Source organism: Equus asinus, chromosome 21 (assembly GCF_041296235.1).
Source record: "Equus asinus isolate D_3611 breed Donkey chromosome 21, EquAss-T2T_v2, whole genome shotgun sequence".
Lineage (NCBI taxonomy): Eukaryota > Metazoa > Chordata > Mammalia > Perissodactyla > Equidae > Equus > Equus asinus.
Window position 1 is genome coordinate 51,102,550 of NC_091810.1, and position 22,644 is coordinate 51,125,193.

General features: G+C 42.4%; 1 protein-coding gene across 6 annotated transcripts in view; it reads left to right on the plus strand.

The window, feature by feature from the left end:
• SCAP (SREBF chaperone) overlaps positions 1-22,644 on the plus strand; it is an 80,512-nt gene that overhangs the window by 45,199 nt on the left and 12,669 nt on the right. For 4 of the 6 annotated variants that reach the window (XM_014828823.3, XM_014828824.3, XM_070493416.1 and 1 more), the window contains exons 3-6: positions 11,770-11,899; positions 20,763-20,920; positions 21,759-21,979; positions 22,163-22,268. In XM_014828823.3, coding sequence (XP_014684309.1) covers positions 11,770-11,899; positions 20,763-20,920; positions 21,759-21,979; positions 22,163-22,268 — 615 coding nt within the window. Of the gene's footprint in view, positions 1-1,512; positions 1,752-11,769; positions 11,900-20,762; positions 20,921-21,758; positions 21,980-22,162; positions 22,269-22,644 lie in introns of all 6 variants that reach the window. The other 2 variants (XM_070493419.1, XM_070493418.1) reach the window with 1 other exon arrangement.

Here is a 22,644-nt window from a genome sequence, read left to right on the forward strand (position 1 = left end):
GCACAGACTGCCTGTGCTCACATACTGGTTCTATCACTTTCTAGCGGGGGTATGGCTCCTGCAGGCCTCGTTGGGTTGTGATGAGGCTTACGTGAGCAGATAGTTGGAAGGCACTTGGATTGGTCCCTGGCACATAGTACATGCTCTATGAGAGTTAGAAATCATCATCGTTGGTACAGAGACGGTAACAGGCAGGTCCACTGTCAGTGATAAGAACCATGTTGGATGAGTACAGGCATACTTTGTTTTATTGTGCTTTGCTTTATTGCACTTTGCAGATGCTGCATGGAGGGCAGGACCCTCTACCAGCAAAAGGAGTACAATTTGCTGAAGGCTTAGATGATGCTTAGCATTTTTTAGCAATAAAGTATTTTTTAATTAAGGCATGTACTTTTTTTGGACATAATGCTATTGCACATTTAATAGACTACAGTATAGCTTAAACATAACTTTTATATGCACTGGGAAACCACAAAATATCTGTGACTCGCTTTATTGCCATATTCACTTTATTGAGGTTCTCAACTGAACCTGCAATATCTCTGAAATATGTGCCTCTTTGGAGCACTTTGGCAGCTCATAGGAGGAGGAACCTCGATCCAGACTTTGGGGTAAGAGGAAAGACTTCCTGGGGCAAGTGATACTACAGCTGAGGCCTTGAAGATGAGATATCTAGGAGAAGAATGGGCAAGAGTGTTCCAGCAGGTGCAGAACCTTAGAAGCAAGAGAGGAGTTGTGTATGGCTGCAGGGCGAGGTTGGAGAATGACTGTGAGCCATTTTAAGCATTTCAAGGCCTGTGGACTTTTTCCTAAGAGACTTTATCCTAGGAAATTGGATGTTCTGGAGTGTACTTCCCTTCTTTCTCTTCCTGCTGGAATGTTTAGACCCCTGGAATTCACAGCTGTTTTTAATATTTCAAATCTTGAGAAACAGGCTGCTTTTAGTTTAGTCAGTGTTTTTGAGCAACTATTATGTGGAAAGTATATGTAGAATAAATAAAATGTGCTGCCTGCCTTCATCTTATGATGGAGCTAAAGCTCCAGCTGTCTTGTAAAATATTTTTCTTTTACCTATATTAAGAGGAATATATGGTCATTTAAATTTTTAAACAAAACACAAATGTAATACAGGGTAGTGTAGTGTGATATTAAGAGTACAGACTGGGGCCAGACTGCCTGTGTTCACATACTGGTTCTATCACTTTCTTGTGGGGGTATAGCTCCTGCAGGCCTCGTTGGGTTGTGATGAGGCTTACGTGAGCAAATAGTTGGAAGGCACTTGGATTGATCTGGGTCCCCTGACTTCTTTTTGCACCTACAGCCCAGGGGTGAGCCCATGCGTTGCACAGAGCTTTCCCCAGCAGAACTTTAGCTTAGCTAACTTTAGCTAAGACAGCCCTTGACACCTACTTCCAAACAGCTGACCTAAGCTTTTGAAAGTAGCAAGACAGAAGCAACTCTTCACATACAAGGGATTCTCAATAAGATTAATAGCTGGTTTTTTCTCCTCAGAAACCGTGGAGGCCAGAAGGCAGTGGGATGACATATTTAAAGTCCTGAATGAAGAAAAACCCAACCAAGAATTCTGTATTCTACAAAACTATCCTTCAATAATGAAGGAAAAATTTAAGATATTTTCAGACAAACAAAAGCTGAGGGAATTTGTTACCAGTGGACCTGCCCTACAAGAACCACTAAAGGACGTCTCCTTCAAGCTGAAAGGGAAGGACACTAGACAGTAATTTGAAACAGTAAGAAAGAATAGAGAACACTAGTAGGGTTAACCAGTATTATTATACTTTTGGTTTGGTTTGTAACTTTTTGTCTTTTGTGATTTAAAAGGCAACAAATGCATTAAACAATAATTTTAAATCTATGTTAGTGGGCATACAATCTATAAAGTGTAATCTGTGGCAATAACAATATAAAAGGGGAGAGACAAAGATGTATAGAAACCCAGTATACACTATTGAAAGTAAGTTCCTCAGACTGGATAATTTCATTTCTTATTTTCAAAATTGCTAATCCTTTCTTCTGCCTGCTCAAATCTGCTGTTGAACCCCTCTCTAACAACACTATTCAATCTAGGTTGTTATAAGATGTTAATAATAATTCCAGTCCTCAAGGAAACCACTAAGAAAATGACTTTTAAAATATGCAGAAAAGGAAAGAAGAGAATCAAAGTGGCACACTACAAAAAATCAACCAAATACAGAAAAAGGCAGCAATGGAGGAACTGAAGTATAAAAATCTTGTAAGACATTCAAAAAACAAATAACTAAATGGCCTAAGTAAATCTTTCCTTATCAGTAATCACATAAATGTGAATGGATTAAACTCTCCTATTAAAAGACAGAGACTGGCAGATTAGATTTTAAAAAGACGGAATCCATCTATATGCTGTCTACAAGACACTTTAGATATACACTACACTTAGATGTAAGAAGACAAAGAGGTTAAAGTGAGAGGATGGAAAAAGATATTCCATGCCAAACAGTAACCAAAAGAGAGCTGGAGAGGCTATTTTATTATCAGACAACATTAAAAAGGTTATAAGAGGAGTGATGTCATCATCATGGTGGAGTGAGATGTTCCCTTTGTCTCTCCACGCTAAGATACAACCAAAAGGACATTCATTAACCAACAGAGGGTACTCATACAGCACACTAGGACATCTGAGAGACCCATGCAGCCGTAAGTCTGAAGGTGGGGGTACTGGATCCCCAGGAAGCAGTGGAAGGAGGTGAGCGGATCTTCTCCCCCTCCCCAGTGGCAGCAATCTAGGTCATGGATCCTCACACAGCAGCTGTTTGTGACTCTAAGAGGAGGCGAGGGAGCAAGCAGGCCACTGTGCAAACACTTTCACTTTCAGAGTTCCGTACTAGCCTGTGGAAATGCTCCACACTTAGGTGGCTCAGCCACCATGTGGGCACCCCTGCCAAGCCCAGCAGCCCAGGTGGGCTGCCAGTGAGTGCAGAGAGGGCTATGTGCACAACAAAAAGTGTCCCTCCCTCCCTCTCCACTGGCCTGGTGCATCAGCTTGGCCAGACAACCGGGTCAGCAGATCCATACCAGAGTAACTACATGTTTGATCTGTCAAGTAGCAGTGGCCAGCAGGCAAATGCAGAAGATCCCTATCAGCACAACTTCCAGTGGATGGCCACAATTTCCAGTTGTGGGTTCCAGTGGATGTGGGGGGTTCAGAAAAAACAGCTCCTGGGCCTCCCCCAACCCCAGCCATGGTGGCAGTGGAATCTGTGACTAGATACTACCACTATGTGCTGGCAAAGGTCTACCTCATCAAACACCATGAAGAAATACATTAACACTCCAGATCAGAAGGAAATTGACAAGTCTCCAGAAACCACTTCTGAAGTCACAGAAATTTACAATCTAAATGACAGAAAATTCAAAATAGTTATCATGAGGAAACTCAACTAGGTATAAGAAAACTCAGTTCAATGAACTCAGGAATAAAATTAATGAGCAGAAGGAATTCTTCACAAAAGAGATTGAAACTCAAAAAAGAAAATACCAAACAGAAATGCTGGAGATGAAGAACACAATGAGTGAAATAAACAATCTAGAAACCTTTAAAAACAAAGCTGACAGTATGGAGGACAAAATTAGTAATTTAGAGGACAGAAATGTAGAAATGCTTCAGGTGTAGGTGAAGAGAGAACTGAGACTTTAAAAAAATGAAGAAATTCTCCGAGAAATATCTGACTCAATTAGGAAATGCAACATAAGGAATATAGATATTCAAGAGGGAGAAGAGAGAGAAAGGAGCAGAGAGTTTGTTCAGAGATAATTACTGAGAACTTCCCAAACCTGGGAAAGGAACTGGAATTACAAGTGAATGAAGCCAATAGGATTCCTAATTACAGCAAAACAAAAAGACCTTCTCCAAGGCGTGTATTAATAAAACTGGCAAAAGTCAGTGACAAAGAAAAAATATTAAAGACAGCAAGGTAGAAGAGAATAATTACAAAGGAATGCCTATCAGACTTTCAGCAGGTTTCTCAGCAGAAACCATAAAGCCTTGGAGAGAGTGGAATAATATATTCAAAAGACTGAAAGACAAAAACTTTCAGCCAAGAATGCTCTATCCAGCAAAACTATCCTTCAGATATGATGGAGAAATAAAAACTCTCCCAGATAAATAAAAGCTGAGGGAGTTCATCGTCATAACCCCCCCGCCACACACACACACACACAAGAAATGATCAAGAATGCCCTCATACCTGAAACAAAAAGGAAAGGATTTACAAAGCTTAGAGCAAGGAGATAAATAGACAAAACTCAGAAAATTGCAGCTCTCTATCAGAACAGGTGAGCAAACACTTAATTATAACATTAAAGATAAAGGGAAGAAAAGCATCAAAAATAACTAAAACATTTCATTTTAATCACAAACTCAATGCAAAATGGAATAATTTGTAACAATAATAAAGGGAAGACGAAAAGCATGGAACCTGCTTAGGCTAGTGGAGATAAGAGGCTGTCTGAAAATGGACTGTCTCATCTGCGAGATCTTTTATACAAACCTCATGGTAACCACTACACAAAAAGAACAGAGACACAAATGGTAAATAAAGAGAAAACTGAGAAAACCATCATGTAAAGTCACCAAACTGAAATGGCAGTCAGAAATACAAGGGAAGAGAAACAAGGGAAGTATAGAACAACCAGAAAACAAGAGATGAAATGGATGTATTAAGCCCTTATATATCAATAATCATTCTAAATGTAAATGGATTGAATTCTCCAATCAGAAGACACAGAGTGGCTGGATGGATTAAAAAACAAAACCAAACAATATGCTGCCTCCAGGAAACATCTCAGCTGTAAAGACAAACAGGCTCAGAGTGAAGGGATGGAAGACAATACTCCAAGGTAATGGCAAACAAAAGAAAGCAGGTGTTGCCATACTTATATCAGACAAAGCAGACTTCAAGATGAAAAAGACAAAGAGGGGCAGTATATAATAATAAAAAGGACATTCCACCAAGAGGACGTAACATTTATGAATATATATGTACCTAAAACAAGAGCACCAAAGTACACAAAGCAACTAGTAACAGACCTAAAGGGAGAAATTAACAGCAAAGCAATATTAGTAGGGGACCCTAACACCCCACTTACATCAACGGATAGATCATCCAGACAGAAAAACACAAGGAAATAGTGGAATTAAACAAAAAACTAGACCAGATGGACTTAAGAACATTCCATCCCAAACCAGCAGAACACACGTTCTTCTCAAGTACACGTGAAACATCCTCAAGGATAGACCATATGTTGGGAAACAAGGCAAGCCTCGATAAATTTAAGAAGATTGAAATTATATGAAGCATCTTTTTCAACCATAATGCTGTGAAACTAGAAATCAACTGCAAGAAAAGTGCTGAGAAAGTCATAAATATGTGGAGACTAAACAGCATGCTACTGAACAACCAATGGATCATTGAAGAAATCAAAGGAGACGAAAATGAAAATGCATCATACCAAATCTTATGGGATGCAGCAAAACCAGTTCTAAAAGGGAAATTCATAGCAGTACAGGCCCATCTCAACAAATAAGAAAAATCTCAAATAAGTAATCTTAAACTACACCTAACAGAACTAGAAAAAGAACAAACAAAGCCCAAAGTCAGCAGAAGGAGGGAAATAATAAATGAAATAGAAATTAAAAAAAAAAAAAAAACGGTAGAAAGGATCAGTGAAACTAAGAGCTGTTTCTTTGAAAAGATAAACAAAATTGACAAGACCTTAACCAGACTCACTAAGTAAAAGAGAGAAGCTTCAAACAAATAAAATTAGAAATGAAAGAGGAGAAATTAATGGATACCACAGAAATACAAAGGATTATAACAGAATACTATGAAAAACTAAATGCCAACAAATTGGGTAACCTAGAAGAAATGGATAAGTTCTTAGGCTCATACATCCTCCCAAAACTGAATCAATAAGAAATAGAGAATCTGAATAGAGCAATCACAAGTAAAGAGATTGAAACAGTAATCAAAAACCTCCCAAAAAACAAAAGTTCAGGACCAGATGGCTTCTCTGGAGAATTCTACCAAACATTTAAAGAAGATTTAATACCTATCCTTCTCAAACTATTCCAAAAAATTGAAGAATATGGACCACTTCCTAACCCATTCTGTGAAGCCAACATCACCCTGATCCCAAAACCAGGCAAGGACAAGACAAAGAAGGGAAATTTCAGGCCAATATCGCTGATGAACATAGATGCAAAAATCTTCAACAAAACGTTGGCAAACTGAATATGGCACACATTAAAGGGTCATGCACCATGATCAAGTGGGATTTATACCAGGGACACAGGGATAGTTCAACATCTGCAAGTCAATGTGATATACCACGTTAACAAAATGAGGAATAAAAACCACATGATCATCTCAATAGATACAGAGAAAGCATTTGACAAGATTCAGCATCCCTATATGATAAAAATCTCAATAAAATGGGTATAGAAGGAAAGTACCTCAACATAATAAAGGCCATATATGACAAACCCACAGCCAACATCATACTCAACAGGGAAAAACTGAAAGCCATTCCCCTGAGAACAGGAACAAGATAAGGGTGCCCACTCTCGCCACTCTTATTCAACATAATACTGGAGGTTTTGGCCAGAGCAGTTAGGCAAGTGAAAGGAATAAAAGGAATCCAAATAGGGAGTGAAGAAGTGAAACTCACCCTCTTTGCAGATGACATGATTCTATATACAGAAAACCCTAAAGAATTCATCAGAAAACTCTTAGAAATAATCAACAACTACAACAAAGTTGCAGGGTACAAAATCAACGTACAAAAATCAGTTGCATTTCTGTACTCCAATAACAAACTACCAGAAAGAGAACTCAAGAATAAATCTCATTTACACTTGCAACAAAAAGAATGAAATATCTAGGAATAAATTTAACCAAGATGGTGAAAGACCTATACACTGAAAACTATAAGACATTATTGAAAGAAATTGAAGATGACATGAAGAAATGGAAAGATAGTCTATGCACATGGATTGGAAGAAGAAACATAGTTAAAATGTGCATATTGCCTAAAGCAATCTACAGATCGAATTCAATCCCAATCAGGATTCCAATGACATTTGTCACAGGAATAGAACAAAGAATCTTAAAATTTATGTGGAACAACAAAAGACCCTGAATAGCTAAAGTAATCCTGAGAAAAAAGAACAAAGTTGGAGGCATCACAATCCCTGACTTCAAAATGTTCTGCAAAGCTATAGGAATCAAAACAACATGGTACTGGCACACAAAGAGACACACAGATCAATGGAAGAGAACTGAAAGCCCAGGAGTAAAACTACACACCTATGGACAGCTAATCTTTGACAAAGAAGCTAAGTACAATGGAGAAAGGAAAGTCTCTTCAATACAGGGTGTTGGGAAAACTGGACAGCCACATGCAAAAGAATGAAAGTAGACCATTATCTTTCACCATACACAAAAATTAACTCAAAATGGATCAAAGACTTGAAGGTAATATGTGAAACCATAAAGCTCCTAGAAGAAAATATGGGCAGTATACTCTTTGACATCGGTCTTAGAAACATCTTTTCAAATACCATGTCTACTCAGGCAGGGCAAACAACAGAAAAAACAAACAAATGGGACGACGTCAGACTAAAGAGCTTCTGCAAGGCAAAGGAAAACTTGAGCAAAATGAAAAGACAACCCACCAACTGGGAGAAAATATTTGCAATTCATGTATCCAACAAGGGTTAATCTCTAAAATATATAAAGAACTCCTATAACTCCACAGCAAAAAAACCCAACCTGATCAAAAAATGGGCAGAGGGGGGCCAGTCCCGTGGCATAGTGGTTATATTTGTGCATTCTACTTTGGCGGCCTGGGGTTTGCAGGTTTTGGTCCCGGGTGCGGACTTACACACCACTCTTCAAGCCATGCTGTGGCGGTGTCCCACATACAAAATAGAGAAGATTGGCACATATGTTAGCTCAGTGACAGTCTTCCTCAAGCAAAAAGGAGGAGACTTGAAAACAGATGTTAACTCAGGGCTAATCTTCCTCACCAAAGAAAAAAAAAAGTGCAGTGGATCTGAACAGACGTTTTTCTCTGACATTTTTCCAGAGAAGATATACAGATGGCAAACAGGCACATGAAAAGATGTTCATCATCACTGATCATTAGGGAAGTGCAAATCAAGACTACAATGAGATATCACCTAATCACCAAAAGAAAAAATAACAAATGTTGGAGAGGATCTGGAGAAAAGGGAACCCTCATACGCTGCTAGTGGGAATGCAAACTGGTGCAGCCACTATGGAAAACAGTAAGGAGCTTTCTCAAAAAATTAGAAATATCCTACAATCCACCTATCCCACTACTGGGTATTTATCCAAAGAACTTGGAATCAACAATTCAAAAAGACTTATGCACCTTTATGTTCATTGCAACATTATTCATGATAGCCTAGATGTGGAAGCAACCCAAGTGCCCATCAACTGATGACTGGATAAAGAAGATGTGGTGTATATACAGTTGAATACTCAGCCATAAAACAAGACAAAATCATCCCATTTGCAACAACATGGATGGACCTTATGTTAAGTGAAATAAGCCAGACAGAGACAAATATTGCATGATTTCACTTGTATGTGGAAGATGAACAAACACATGGACAAAGAGAACAGGTTAGTGATTACCAGAGAGGAAGGGAGTGGGGAGGTGGGCAAAAAGGATAAAGGGGCTCATATATATGGTGACTGTTGGTGGTGAGCGCAATGTAGTCTATACAGAAACTGATATTACGTAACAGTGTACACCTGAAATGTCACAATGTTATATACCATTATGATCTTAATAAAATAATTTTTAAAAATGGGCAAAGGACTTGAATGGAAATTTATCCAAATAAGATATACAAATGCAAATCAAAACCACAATGAGATACCACTTTACACCTACTAGAATGACCTTAATAAAAAAAAACCCAGAAATTAGTAAGTGTTGGTGAGGATATTGAGAGATTGAAACCCCTCATATATTTCTGGTGGCAGTGTAAAATGGTACAACCACTGTGGAAAACACTTTGGTGGTTCCTCAGCAAGTTAAACATAGAATTACCACATGATCCAGAAATTCTACTCTTAGGTACATACCCAAAATAATTAAAAACAGGTTGTTAAATAAAACCTTGTACAGGAACATTCATAACAACACTATCACAAAAGCAGAAGGTGTGGAAACATCCCAAATTTCCACAAACTGATGAGTGGATAAGCAAAATATAGTATATCCATATAGTGGAATATTATTCAGCCATTAAAAGGGAATGAAGTACTGATACATGCCACATCATGGATGAACCTTGAAAACATGCTAAGTAAAAGAAGCCAGTCACAAAAGGCCACATATTGTATGATTCCATTTGTATGAAATAGCCAGAATAGGCAAATTCATAGAGATGGAAAGCATATTTGTGAATTCAGGAACTGGGGGAGGGGGGAAGGGGAATGAATGACTGATTCTTGGGCATGGGGTTTCCATTTAGGGTAATTAAAATGTTCTGGAAATAGATAATGGTGATGGTTGTAACCTAATGCCACTGAATTGTACACTTTAAAATGATAAATTTTATGTGTATTTTACAATAAAAAATAGAAGGAAAAAAGATTATAAGAGACAAAGAAGGACATTATATATTGATAAATGCTTCAGTTCAGCAAGATATAACAGAAACATATACACGCCTAAAAACAGCCCAAAAATATATGAAGCAAAAATAGACAGAATTGAAATGAGAAACAGAGAATTTTACAGTAAGAGTTGGAGGCTTCAGTACTCCGCTTTCAATAATGGATAGAACAACCAGACGAGGTCAATAAGGAAACGGAGGACTTGAGCAACACTGTAAACAAATGAGACCTAACAGATATGTACGAAACAGTCCACCCAATAGCAGCAGAATACACGTGCTTCTCAAGTGAACATGGAACATTCTCCAGGCTAGACCATGTATTAGGCCACAAACAAGTCATAATAAATTTAAAAAGATTGAAAATTCATGCAGAGTATCATTTCTAGTCACAGTGGAATGAAACTAAAAATCAACAAGAGAAGGAAAACTGGAAAATTTAGATATATGGGTATTAAGCAATATGTTCTAAAACAACCAGTGGGTCAAAGGAGAAATCAGAAGTGAAATTAGAAAATACCTTGAGATGATGAAAACTAAAACACAATATGCCAAAATTTATGGGATGCAATGAAAGTAGTACTAAGAGGGAAATTTATAGCTGTAAAAAGGACTCAGGACTTGTATCTAGAATATATAAAGAACTATAAATCAATAAGAAAAAGTGAGTTGACCCAATTAAAAAACAATCAAAAGAGTTGAAGAGGTGCTTCACAAAAGGGGGTATATATCCAAATGGCCAGTAAGAATATGAAAGAGTTTTCGTCACTGTTTGCACATTAAAACCTCAGAGGGATACACTACCTCCTCTAAATGATTATACTTAATTGACTGATGGTATCAAGAGGTGGCAAGGACTTAGAGCAGTTGGAACTCCCATCACACTGCTGGTGGGAACATAAATTTGTACAACTACTTTGGAAAACTGGTATTATCTACAAAGCTAAACATGTATATCCTGTATCCCAGAAATTTCATTCTAGCCAACAGAAATGAGTGCTTATGGCAGCCAAAAGCCATATATGAAAATGATCATAATAGCTTTATTCTTAGTAGCTCAGACTTGAAACAGCCACATGTTCCTCTACAGTGGAATCGATAAATGCACTGTAATATATTCATTCATTGGAATAGTACATATCCTTGGAAAAGAACGACCTACTGCTACCTGCTCCACTATGGATGAATCTAACAGATGTAATTTAAGTGAAAACAGCCAATCACAAGAGTATACAAGTGGAACAGATGATCTCATTTATAAGCCATTCAAAAATGGGCAAAACTCATGTATCGTGATAGAAGTTCTAATAGTGGTTTGGGGGGAGCTCTTCACTGGGTTGGGGCACAAGGCTGCCTTCTGAGGTTCTAGAAATGTTCTATAGCTTGATCTTGGTAGTGGTTATACAGGTGTATGCATATGCAAAAATGCATTGCACCATATACCTAAGATTTGTGCATTGTACCATATGAAAGTTAATTCTCAATTAAAAAAAAAGTGTTTTCGCATAGACCTGAAATAAAAAGTACATCCGTTGCCAACTTTCTGCATGGAAGGCCAAGGTTTTTCCTTTGTGTATGGTGGGCCATTGACTTTGTTCGGCATAGTCTAGTGTAAACCACACCCTCAAAGTATTATACACAATTTTCGTAGTCTGTCCCTTTAAATTGGAGCAATTGCTCAGCAATCTGAATTGGGATACTTCTGGATTTTTATAGTTTTTTCCCCCAGTTTTTTATTATTTTCTTATGTCTAATTTGACAAGTTTTTTTTAGCACGTTGCCTTTATTACATTTCTAAAAGTACTCAACCAGTCTCTTATGAATTGGGCTTCCTTGTAAGCTTTCTATGACTAACAATGAGTTTGAAAAATTCTCATCTAGGTGGCTTCAGAGTTTCCTTCTAGCTCTAAATTTTTATGATTTTGGTATTTTGTACATTTGTACAGTCCTAGTGGGGAGAATTCAGTGCAACTGCAGTGGTTCCCGTGTCGCTGTTATCAGTGCAGACTTTACCTCCTCTCATGTTCTATGTTTTCTCTCCTTTTTGTTCCTCCCAGCTACCCACTGCTGAAGCTCCCTTTGCCAGGAACAGGACCTGTGGAATTCACCACTCCTATGAAGGATTACGCGCCTCCGCCTGTGTCTTCTGACCACAAACCACGAGAACCTAATGAGCAGCCGGAGTGGGTAGGTGCTCACTGTGTTGCTGAGGAGAGTCCTGGGGGTTGGGTGGAGATTGGCTGAGGCGGGGGTTTTGTGAGTGAGAGTGAGGGTGGTCAACCTCTGATTGGTGCAGACATGTACTTGAACAGCTTTACAAAGGCACCAAAAATATTTTGTTATACATTTAATGAATAACCTGTTTTGAAAGGAAACATTAAGCGACACAGAAATGTGACTGACCTAGAAAAACTGGGATCTGTGTTGTAGCTGTGGCCAGCTGAGTCTGGGTTCATCCACTGGGCTGCTCACACACCGTGCACAGGTGCTGGCAAGTGCCTTGGTAAACAGGCCGTCTCCTCCTTGCCCCAGGTGGTCATGAGAACCACCGAGCGTCCCTAGAGAATGTTTTTAGAGTCCTGACACTGTTTAATATTTGCAGCGTGCACCTAATTTTTTCAAATCTGTTAGGTCCTATTTTATCCTCACAGTCCAGTCAGGTAAAAAGTACAGGTTTGTTTTGTTTTAATCTCTTTTACAGTTAAGCTGGGGCGCAGAGTGATGAAGTGCCTGATGTTTAGTTTATGTGAGGTCAACACTGGAGCAGAACTCCAGGTCTTCTGACCCTAAGCCAACTGCTTCTTCTGTACCACGCTGTTCTCAGTTGACACTGTGAGCTGAGTGCTGATATAAACGAGGAAGAAACAGTCTCTTCAGTTGAGGGTCTCAGGTGCAGGACATAAGTCACCGGAGCTCTGCACTCACGTTTTGGAAATCTTACAGGCTTGATTAGCTTGGCTCTAAACCTTTTGCCTGCCAGGTAATGGATGAAATGTCCTTCCTTGACGTGTTGTGCTTTGGTCTCGTGGATTGGTGCTGGACTCTTCACGTCTGTTCTTGAGGAGAAAAACCAAAGCTCAGGGAACAGAGCTCTTCCTCTCCCACTTTTTCTCTGACAGTGTTTGCACATTCCTTCCCGTTTGCTTTTGGGTAACGTAGCGGTCAGGTAACGTGTTATAAACTTGGCTGTACTGTTGCTGAAATAGCTAGTAGGTTAGGTTTGTGTTAAACTACACGTGGTGTCAATGGGAAGTACACAATCCAGGCTTCATGGGACTCCGTCCATCAAGGTCAGAGGGAGCATGGTCTAATACGGGCGGAAACCAGTTCTGTAACTTCATGTCCCAGCTTGACCATTGGCTTACTATGGGACCTTCTTAATTCAAACCTTTTACCTTCATTAACCTCTTGATGCAGTTTTACCACCTAATGGTTCCTGGTCATAGCAAGGTAGTCTGTGTTTCTGGATGTTTTGTAACTACTAGAGTTCAGTGCACCTCATGGTGCAGAACAGATGTTTACTGATACTGCTGTTAGGGGGGTTTACTTGTTTGTGAACTCTTTAAACTTCCTTAGTGCCCTTCTTTGGTCTGGGATGATGTTGGTAAGTGGGTATACAAAATGATTTGAGGGCTCAGAAATGGGGATTGTCTGTTTTCTCTTTCTGATTGGAGTCCCCATCCTCTGAAGAATTGAGAAGGAGACCCAGGCCTTGGTGCTATAACCTGGTGCCATGCAGCTCACTGGTCAGTTATCTCACCTTCATTGACTGTCCGTGATGAAAATACAGGCCAGCAATACAGAAATTTTAAGGTCTGCTTTAGTTATGAGGGACAGAAAACTCAACTAGAGTAAGCAAAAAGGGAATTTTTCGGGTCATGTAACTTGAGGGGCAGGGCGGAATCAAACACAACATGGTTTAGGCCTCAAAAAGAGTTCATTTCAGCTCTGCGTCAGCTCCACTCTTGGTCCACCTAACAGTGGCTCCAGCAGCTTCAGCCCCATGTTCTTGCAACATCCAGTCCAGTGGAGGACGAGACGGTGCGCAATTGACTCTGAGTGGGGTTATCTGCCTGTCCCCATCCCAAATCCTATGGCCAAGGAGGGTGCTTTGTTGATTAGCTTCATCACCTAGTTATCTTTCTCACCAGGCTGAGAAAGAGAGAGGATGATTTCCAAAGGAAAATAAGGAGGCCCTGGCACAGAATAGCATGCGCATGCATCTACTGCCCACATGAAGGAACCAAAGCGACCTTCATTCCTCCGTTCATTCCTTTATTTAACATGTTTATTGTGTGTCTGCGGTGTGTCGAGCAGGATAGCATAGAAGACACATAGAGCCTCACTGCCCCTGAGGGGATCCCAGTCTGGGTGGGAAGAGAAGACAGAGATGTCAGTTGAAATAAATACAATATATGTTAAAGGGACTCAGGGGCCAACTGAAAGAGCTCTCAATGGCCAATTCTGGAAAATAAAATATCTTTTGCAACAAAATGAATAAAATAGTATTGGATTATAACCCAAAGTGTAAAATAAATATCTGAGTCCATATGATTGAATAAATAAGTGGATGGGGGAGAATACAAAATCTGGGCAAAAAATTTTGAAATAATTTATGTAGGTACTCCGCCCTCAAGGAGGTGGAATGTAACTCCCCTTCCTTAAGTGTGGACTGTGCATAGTGACTTCCTTCCAAAGAGTACTGTAAGGAGAGGGGGAGAAACAGTCACTTTGCAGTGGAGAACCTTACAGGTACCTCCTCAGGTTGATAAAACATACCCATGTGTGAGACGATGAGAAGGGCACTTTACATTCTGTGGTCTTCCTCCCCAAAACCCATAACCCAAGTTTAATCATGAGAAAAACATCAACTGAATTACAGTTGAGGGACTTTCTACATAATACCTGACCATATCTGAGAAACTGTCATAGCCAAGAGAAGCCTCAGGAGACATGACAACTGAATGTAGTGTATCCTGCATGGGATCTGGGGAGAGAAAAAGGACATTAGGTAAAAACTAAGAAAATCTGGTTTCCTTAGCAACAATTTCTCAAACTTTCCTTATTTTTGATGACCTTGACAGTTCTGAGCAGTACGGTCAGGTATTCTGTAGAGTGTCCCTCAAGTGCGATTTGTCTGTTTTTCTCTAGGTTAGACTAGGGTTATGGGTTTTTGGAAAGAAGATTACGCAGGTGAAGTGGCATTCTTTTCATATCCATCAACTTCCTAAATTAGTTTTTAAATTTCCATACGTTAAAGTTCAGTCTTTGTGTTGTGAAGTTCTTGGTACTGTCAGATTTTTTTAAAGCCTTTTAATACATGTATAGAGAAATCTCATTGTGGTTTTAATTTGCATTTCCCAGATGACTAATGTCAAATGCATACTGTATTTGCATATCTTCCTTTATGAAATGTGTGTTTAAATGTTTGCCCATTTTGAATTGAAATTTTATTTTTATTGAATTGTGATTCTCTGTGCTGGAGATGACTGTCTCTCTGTATAGTCCTCCTTCTCCCCCTTTGCTGAAATGCTCCCCCAGTGGGATCATGGCTACACCCTGTGGTTGGCCTTTATCTGTCCTCCAGAGAGGACGCTAATCAACTCTGTCAGGTCCTTGTGCTCTGAGCTAGGCCCGCCCTGTGTTAGAGTCACTGAGATCAGTGGCCTTGTGAGGCTAGGGGGGTCAGTTCCCTCTGAGAAGAGGGAGGTGTTTACCAGAGGAAGAGAAGAGCAAAGCAGAAATGGTAGAGACTTTGCACTTCCCCGGTGTGTGACCTTGAGCAAGTTACTTAACACCTTTGTGCCTTCATGAAAGTTTCTGCTTTCATAAAATGGGGATGATAATTATATCTACATCGTGCGTTGTCATAGGATTAAGTGAAAGAATGCAAAAGTTTAGTGCAATGCCTGGTGCATCATTTGCATTCAACAAATGCGGATAGTTTGTGGCTGTCACCATTGTCATTGATTGGATCTGGCCAAAGCAGAAAGGAGGAGAACAAAGGTTCATGTGCTTGGACTGCCCTCTGGTGTGCCCCAGACCTGCGCTCCTTGTCTCTTACCTCTCGGCTCAGATGTCACTCTCTCCAGGAAGTCTTCCTCAGCTCTCTTGCAGATGTGTGCCCTGCTTCTCCTCTGTGCTCTGTATTTTGACCCAGTTGAAATCATATTTCATTCAGATTTGTTTACTTCAATGTTTTGCACATAATAGATGCTCAAGAAAGGTTTTTTGTTGAATAAGGAAACAGTACATTCTTATTTAGGAGACAGGGATTCTGAAGTGAGGCATTTTTCTTGGAACATGGTTGGTGATAAGGTAGGTAGGACCAAGTTGAATCGTGGGCTGTGGAGTTTAAACTTTAATTCTGTAGGTAGTGGGAAGCTATTCCCTTAGAGGCAATGACATGATGAAAGTGGTAGTAAGAAGATCAGTCTTATTGAACTTGGAGAAACTTAGAGACTGAGATGGCCATGTCTGGGAGCAGGGCGGGGGGATATCTTGTTCTGTCTAAATGGGAAGTAAAGATTGTGCTAAAACACAGAACAAAACAAAAACAAGCCTGAGGTCTTCTGCAGTGGCCTGGATCCCATAGACCAGGTCCTCACAAAACCTGAATTTCACACAAAGCCCTGCTTGGCAGGTCCATCTTGGTGGCTGGGCTTCCAGGGCCAGCCTTGCAGTGTTTCTGGTGGCTATCTGAGCCTAGACACAGGGTTTCCAAGGATCCCTGGTCAGGGGCTTCATGCTGTGAATGGTTGTGGCCAGATACCCCAGGAGTCCCCAGGACCTCAGCTCCCCTCCTGTACTGCTTGTGCTGGGCCTTTCCATCCATGTCCTGTTGTCTGTGGGAACTCACATGGTTTACAACTGCCCAGGCAGGTTGGCTGTAGAGAACAAACAGGCTTGGGAATTTGGCAGCCCTGGGCTTTAATCCTGGCTCTCCTGCCTCTCAGCTGTGTGTCCTTGGACGTAATCCTTTTATCTCTCTGAGCCTTGGTTTTCTTATCTGTGTCCCCTAGCTCAGGGCCTCTCACAGGCTGCAGTCAAGGTGTTGGCCAAGGCTGCAGTCATCTCAAAGCCCAACTGGGGGAGAATCTGCTTCCGAGGTCACTGAGACGGCCGCTGGCAGCAGGTTCCTTGCAGGCTGTTGGACTCACTGGATAGTGGCTGAAAGTCCCCTCAATTTCTTGTCACATGAACCTTTAGCAGCTCGCGATATGGCTGACTTCATCAGAGTGGTGGCTCCAAAAATGAGGGGAATGGAGGAGGAGTCTTTTTTTCCTTCCAATTTTTTTTTGTGTGGTAAAATACATGCAACATAAAATTTACCATCTTACCTATTTTTAAGTGTACAGTTCAGTGGTATTAAGTACATTCACATTATTGTCCAACTGTTACCACCATCCATCTCCGTAACTCTTTTCATCTTGTAAAACAGAAACTCTATATCCATTGAATAACTCTTCATTCCTCCTCCCTCAGCCTCTGCTAACCACCATTATACTTTCTGTCTCTGAGTTTGGCTCCTTTAGGTACCTCAGTAAATGGAATCATACAGTATTTGTTTTTTTGTGACTGGCTTATTTCAATTAGTATAATGTTCTCAAGGGTCATAGTCTTTTGTAACCTAATCTCAGAAATGACGTCACTTCTGCTCTTTGTCAAAAGCAAGTTACTAGGTCCAGCCCACTCTCAAGGGGGTTATATGTGGGCATGAGCACCAGGAGGTGGGGATTATTTGGCCATGTTAGAAGGCTGCCTACCACGGCCTCCCTGTAATGAGGAGTGTTCCCTTTGTGCCCTGGGGCATCTGGACTCCACTGGGCCCTGTACTTCCTGAGTTACCTGCTTTGGATACCACATGTCGTTTCTGTTTCCATGTCTGTTTCTCACTTGAATACCAAATAGGGATTATGATAGGGCCCAGCACAGTGAGTGGTGGGCTCTGCCCACATCCCCAGGTACCATTTTAGTGTCTACCTGCCTACTTTCCAGCCACCAGCATCTTCATCTTATTTGTCAAAGGATCTCTGGTATAGAAGGGCTGAAGTGCTGGAGAATTTACGCCTTCTAAGAGCAGCCCTCAACCAGTAACTGCACGAGTTGGTATGTAGTACCTCAGCTCTATAATCCCTTAGGTGGGATAACTCAGCTCAATCCAGTTATCCACAGAGGTCACATGCTCAGTAACACACCCTTGTTGGCTGTCTTCCCTTCTTTGCTCCTGTCCCTATTCCCCCCACTGAGTTTCCTTCACATCCCAAAGAAACTACTTGTCTTAGGGTCTGCTATTGGGGAAACTCAAACTAAGATAGTGATGACAAGAGTTAGCCCAATGCCTGTTGAATAAACCACCACAAGAGAATTTTGATGCCCAGAAGAGGGAGGTTGAGGCATTGTATGATGCCCATACATTGGATGATGAGTTTGGTAGAATCATATTAAATGACTAGACCAAGATCTTGAAAGAGTTAGAAAGATGTGGAATAGCTGCTTGGAAAGTTCATTTGGAAGTCAGTGAGAATGAATCAAGAGCCGGCCAGCAGAGGGAGGCCCAGCTAAGGCTGGAGAGCACAACTGTACAGTAGGCTCATTTCTCCATAGTTTTTGTCTGGTAAGGCTTACCAGCCAAGGTATGAAAACAAACGAGCAGTGGATTTTGCCCAGGATTGGTGGAAGGTCAGAGGAGAAAGAGATGTCTTGGGTGAAGGGGTTACATATTCCTATGAAAATATGATGAAAGCTGTGGATCTTCTTCCCTAAAAATGATGATGGTAATAATAAAATATTTACTTCCAAGCAGAAATTTGAATAAATTTGGGGAGCAGCATGCTTATAGAGCTCCTGAAGCCAGCCATCCCTAGAGCCCAGGAAGAGACCTCTGGGTCTGAAGTATGTTAATTAGTACTTTGTTGAAATGGTGGCCCGCACGGTCCTGGCTGGGGAGAAGGTGCCAGGGTGGGAAGGGGGCCAGAGATGGACTGGAGGGCCAAGGAGTTGTCCTACCTGGAAACTGACTAAGGGTTCATTTGGACAGGCTCAGTGGGCCTGAGGTGGGGGGTCTGAGAAGGGCAGTGGGCAGAGGAGGTGGTATATGCAGAATCACAGTCTTGTGCCAAATGAGAACAAGCCCAGGGCTGGAGGCTCCATGGAGCTATGCTGCCTCTATGTGATGTGCGATGTCCTTCACAGGGCTTTAGGATGATTGCCCTGGGAATGGTTCATTGTAGAGCAGTTGGTCTCTGGATGACTCCTCCCCCACTCAGGCCTGTGTGATGTGTTGAGTCGATGAAGTGCTGTTCAGATCAGAGTCTGTGGTAGACAGCTCTCTCCAGGTACCTCTATGCCTCCTGGCAGCTTCCAGTGGGCTGAGCCTGGTGCAGAAGACAAAGTGGGTGAGGCCTTCTGTCCCCAGAGCCTTCGCTAAGAGATGGCTTTATAAACGGAAACGTCACAAAGGCTCAGATTGTTGCTCTGGGTTGTTCCTTTGTGCCCAGGGGCCCAGGACGCCCTACCTTGCTGTGTGTGTTCAGCGTCTTGATGCTTGCTTGTGTGATAACCTGGAGTACTGCCTCACTGAGTGGCTAAAAGGCCTTCCTTTCCTCTGTGCACCTGCTCTTTGGAGTTCCTGATCACGGAACAGGCATGGAGACAGCCCCCCATCCCTCAGCCAGGCCCAGCTTCCTCCAGTCTGCACTTCACAGCATGTCACGGCTCTGGGCAGCCTTTCCCTGTCTCTAGTTGGATGATACTATGACTCCTGAGTAGTCTTCCAGAGCACTGCTTTTGTTGGGTCTCCCCTCCATCTTGGAGATGCTCAGGGCTTTTCTTTGCCAGCTGATGGAAATTCAGACAGCTCAGTCAGGCATCATCCTAGCCACCTCTCATTTTAGCTGTTATTTCTGACAGGCCTGCTTTGTGCTGTTCAGGCTGGCTGTGCTCTCAGTGTCTGTTGCTCCTCAGATGCCCTCCCTGCCCGTCTCTCACCAATTCTTCCCTACCTCATGGCACCACTCAGCTCCTCTGCTGACCCTAACCCTGCCATAGCTAATCTAGTACCTTGTTTGGGGGCTGCTCCCTGACATCCGCATCCATCACTGGGAGTTACTGTTCACCTGTTACACGTATGAACGTTTAGTCACTTAAGGGCCTGTTTTTAGCTCTTTAAGGGCAGATGGCAGGTTCTAGTGAGAAAAGTGTTCAGTAGGAGACCTGGGTTTGAATCCTCACACCACTCTGCTCAAGTCAGGAAACCCTAGGCAATCACCTTGCTTCTCCTAGGACTGTCATAGCAGTCAATGAAGTGATGTGCCACAACTGTTTATTGCTAATATTTCCACTAATACTTAATCTCTGCATATGCCATTTATATACATATGTGTGTATATGTCAGTGTGTGTATGCATCTTCTTGATGCTGCAGGGTCGTTATCCCCCTTTCACGATTAGAACATAGGAATCTAGAGAAGTCAGAAACATTTCCTTGGCCATATTGGAGAGTTGGGATTTAAAACTGGGTCTTTTGTTCTTCCAAAACCACTGACCTGCAAGTGGCAAAACCAGGATCAGTAAGACAGGCTACACCCTTTTGGGAGCTTATGGTCTATTGCAAGGTCGGCATACATTTTCCATAACGGGCTGGATGGTAAATGTTTAAGGCATTGTGGGTCACATGGTCTTTCATGAACACTCACTTCTGCTGCTGCTGTGTGAAAGTAGCCATGGGCAGTACAGAATGGAGTGGGCATGACTGTATTCCAGTGGAACGTTATTTAGAATAATAGGTCTCAGGCTCGATTTGGCTTGTGGACCATAGTTGGCTGACCTCTGCTCTGTTGGGAAACCACTTCCTAAGTGGTTCATAAATGGTAAAAAGCCCATTTATGGAACACCATTTGTAGACATCTTCATTTTTGAAGGCCTGTCTCTGTGGCCCCCTCAGTGCTTTGCCCATCGTAGATGCTCAGTAAATTCTTACTGAATATGGACCCATGTTTCTCTCTCCTGTGCTGAGCTGACCTTTCTACCCTCCCCCATTTCTTCTGCAGTATGTGGGTGCCCCGGTGGCTTATATCCAGCAGATATTTGTGAAGTCTTCAGTGTCTCCTTGGCATAAGAACCTCCTGGCAGTAGATGTGTTCCGCTCACCTTTGTCCCGGGCATTCCAGCTGGTGGAGGAGATCCGGAACCATGTGCTCAGAGAAAGGTATTCCTCTCAGGGGCTCCAGCCTCCCTGAATCCTGTTCTGTACTGAAGGGAGGGTACAGTTCTCAGTGTAACTCCATTGAGCCAGCCAGCTCTGCAGAAATTGAGCAAGTGAGAAGGATGATGGGTGAGCCAGCTTTGCATTTCCCAGCATCCTTTTGTGTCTGCTGCAGCTGCGTTCCCTGTTGACCTCTGCAGATGGCTCAGATAGAGCCCTGAGCTTTGTCCTCAGATCTCAGACAGAGTAGGTATCCACTGGGCTGACCCTGTGATGAGCTGACTGAGAACTGGTTGACGTGCCTCAGATGGCTTACTGCCTAGGGGTTATAAGATGTGAATGTATTGGTGTTGGCTGTGCTGACGAGAAGCATGCTCTACCTGGGGATATGCTTCTGAAGCCCCAAGCCAAGTGGTCTCCCCATCCCAATAGTAGACCTTGAGCATGCTGGCTTCATAGGCTGCTCACCCCCTGGGTTTTAGTTAGCCTAAGGTATTTTGACAGGCATTTTGGTGAATGAAATGAAGCCCCTAGTTTTTATCCTATCCCCTCTGCCTACTGAATTAGCCAAGGTGTTTTAATAGGTGGGGCTATGCATACTCCCAGAACTTGCTTCTCTCAGAGATGACTGGCATTAGGCTCTGGATGTGCTTTGGAGATCAGATAGCCACATGGTTTGGTTGTTGACCATCTGGAAGAACTTTCCCCTGCTGCCCTAATCCTCAAGCTCTTTGAGATACCAGGCATCTGGGAACCTGATGACAGAGGGTACCCTGTAAGTACAGTGGGCCTTCCCTGGGCTGGCAGACGCAGTGGGTGCCTCATCCTGTCTCCTGCACAGCTCTGGGACCAGGAGCCTGGAGGACGTGTGCCTGCAAGTGACCGACCTGCTGCCAGGCCTTAGGAAGCTCCGGAACCTACTCCCTGAGCATGGATGCCTGCTGCTATCCCCTGGGAACTTCTGGCAGAATGACCGGGAACGCTTCCATGCTGATCCTGACATCATCAGGACCATCCATCAGCACGAGCCGAAAACCCTGCAGACCTCAGCCACGCTCAAAGGTACCCCCAGGACGGGTTCCTTGAAGACCCGTGAGATGCGTCAGTTGCCGTGTCCTCTTTGATGGGTGCTTTGGCAGATCAGGGGTTACCCCTTGTTTCCAGGGGTAGAGGTGGGGATGGGTTCTTGGTGGCTCTACAGTGGCTGCCGTTCTTTTGTCAGTACCTGCTGATTTCTGTCTGCAGACTTGCTGTTTGGTGTTCCTGGGAAGTACAGCGGGGTGAGCCTCTATACTAGGAAGAGGATGGTCTCATACACCATTACCCTGGTCTTCCAGCGCTACCATGCCAAGTAAGGCCTTCAGCTCTTGGGGCTCCTCCTGACTGGGCTGTGGAATGACTTGGGACTTTGAGTGGTCCCTGTTCTGGTTGGAGTGTCCAGATTGTCCCCTGGGAAGTTTTCAGTCCTCGTCTTTATACCCCTTGGAATGAAGGATGCTATCTGTTCAGATTTGCTTGAGGATGACCTGATAGCTAGTTAAGAATAAGGGACTAAGGCAGGGCTGGCAAATTCAGTGCCTTGGTGCCTCCACTGGTCTCTGTTGAGCCTATGGCAGGGGTCCCCAGCTGGCTACTGCTGAGGCCCCGGTGGCCTCAGAGTCTTTCCCAACAGAGTGCTGTAGGCAGCTCCCCAGCAAGAGTGAGGGCACTTGAGATGCCTCCAGTTG